At 44.1% G+C, this 467-nt stretch overlaps 1 protein-coding gene across 1 annotated transcript in view; it reads left to right on the forward strand.

The window, feature by feature from the left end:
* Positions 1–220: 220 nt before the first annotated feature.
* Positions 221–467, forward strand: part of LOC115228167 (neuropilin and tolloid-like protein 2) — a gene marked incomplete at its 5' end in the record, with an annotated part of 46,653 nt that continues 46,406 nt past the window's right edge. Inside the window, one exon of the mRNA XM_029798813.2 lies at positions 221–467. This exon is cut by the window's right edge and continues 8 nt beyond it. Coding sequence (XP_029654673.2) covers positions 221–467 — 247 coding nt within the window.

Consider the following 467-nt stretch of genomic DNA (forward strand, 5'->3'; position numbering starts at 1 on the left):
CGACGGGATTCTTTTCAGTTTCCGTCTACCAAATCCACTCACAAGGCTTCGGTCGGCCCGAGGCTATAGTAGGAGACACTTGCCCAAGGTGCTACGCAGTGGGACTGAACCCGGAACCATGTGGCTGGTAAGCAAGCTACTTACCACACAGCCACTCCTACGCATATATACATACATAGTTCTTGTATCTAATAATTATTTCTTTTCTCTTTTTTTCCAGCGCCAAAAGGCTACAAGATTCATTTGGATTTCAAAAACAACTTTATCCTCGAAGAATCTCCGGAGTGTAACTACGATTATCTGGAAATCCGAGACGGTCCATTCGGATATTCCCCGCTGCTAAAACGTCACTGTGGTCGAGATTTCCCACCATTTTATTTATCTTCTTCTCGCTACCTCTGGCTCCGCTTCAAAACGGATGACAATGTACACAAGAAAGGATTCCATGCTACATATTCATATCAGAA

Source organism: Octopus sinensis, unplaced genomic scaffold (genome assembly GCF_006345805.1).
Source record: "Octopus sinensis unplaced genomic scaffold, ASM634580v1 Contig09692, whole genome shotgun sequence".
NCBI lineage: Eukaryota > Metazoa > Mollusca > Cephalopoda > Octopoda > Octopodidae > Octopus > Octopus sinensis.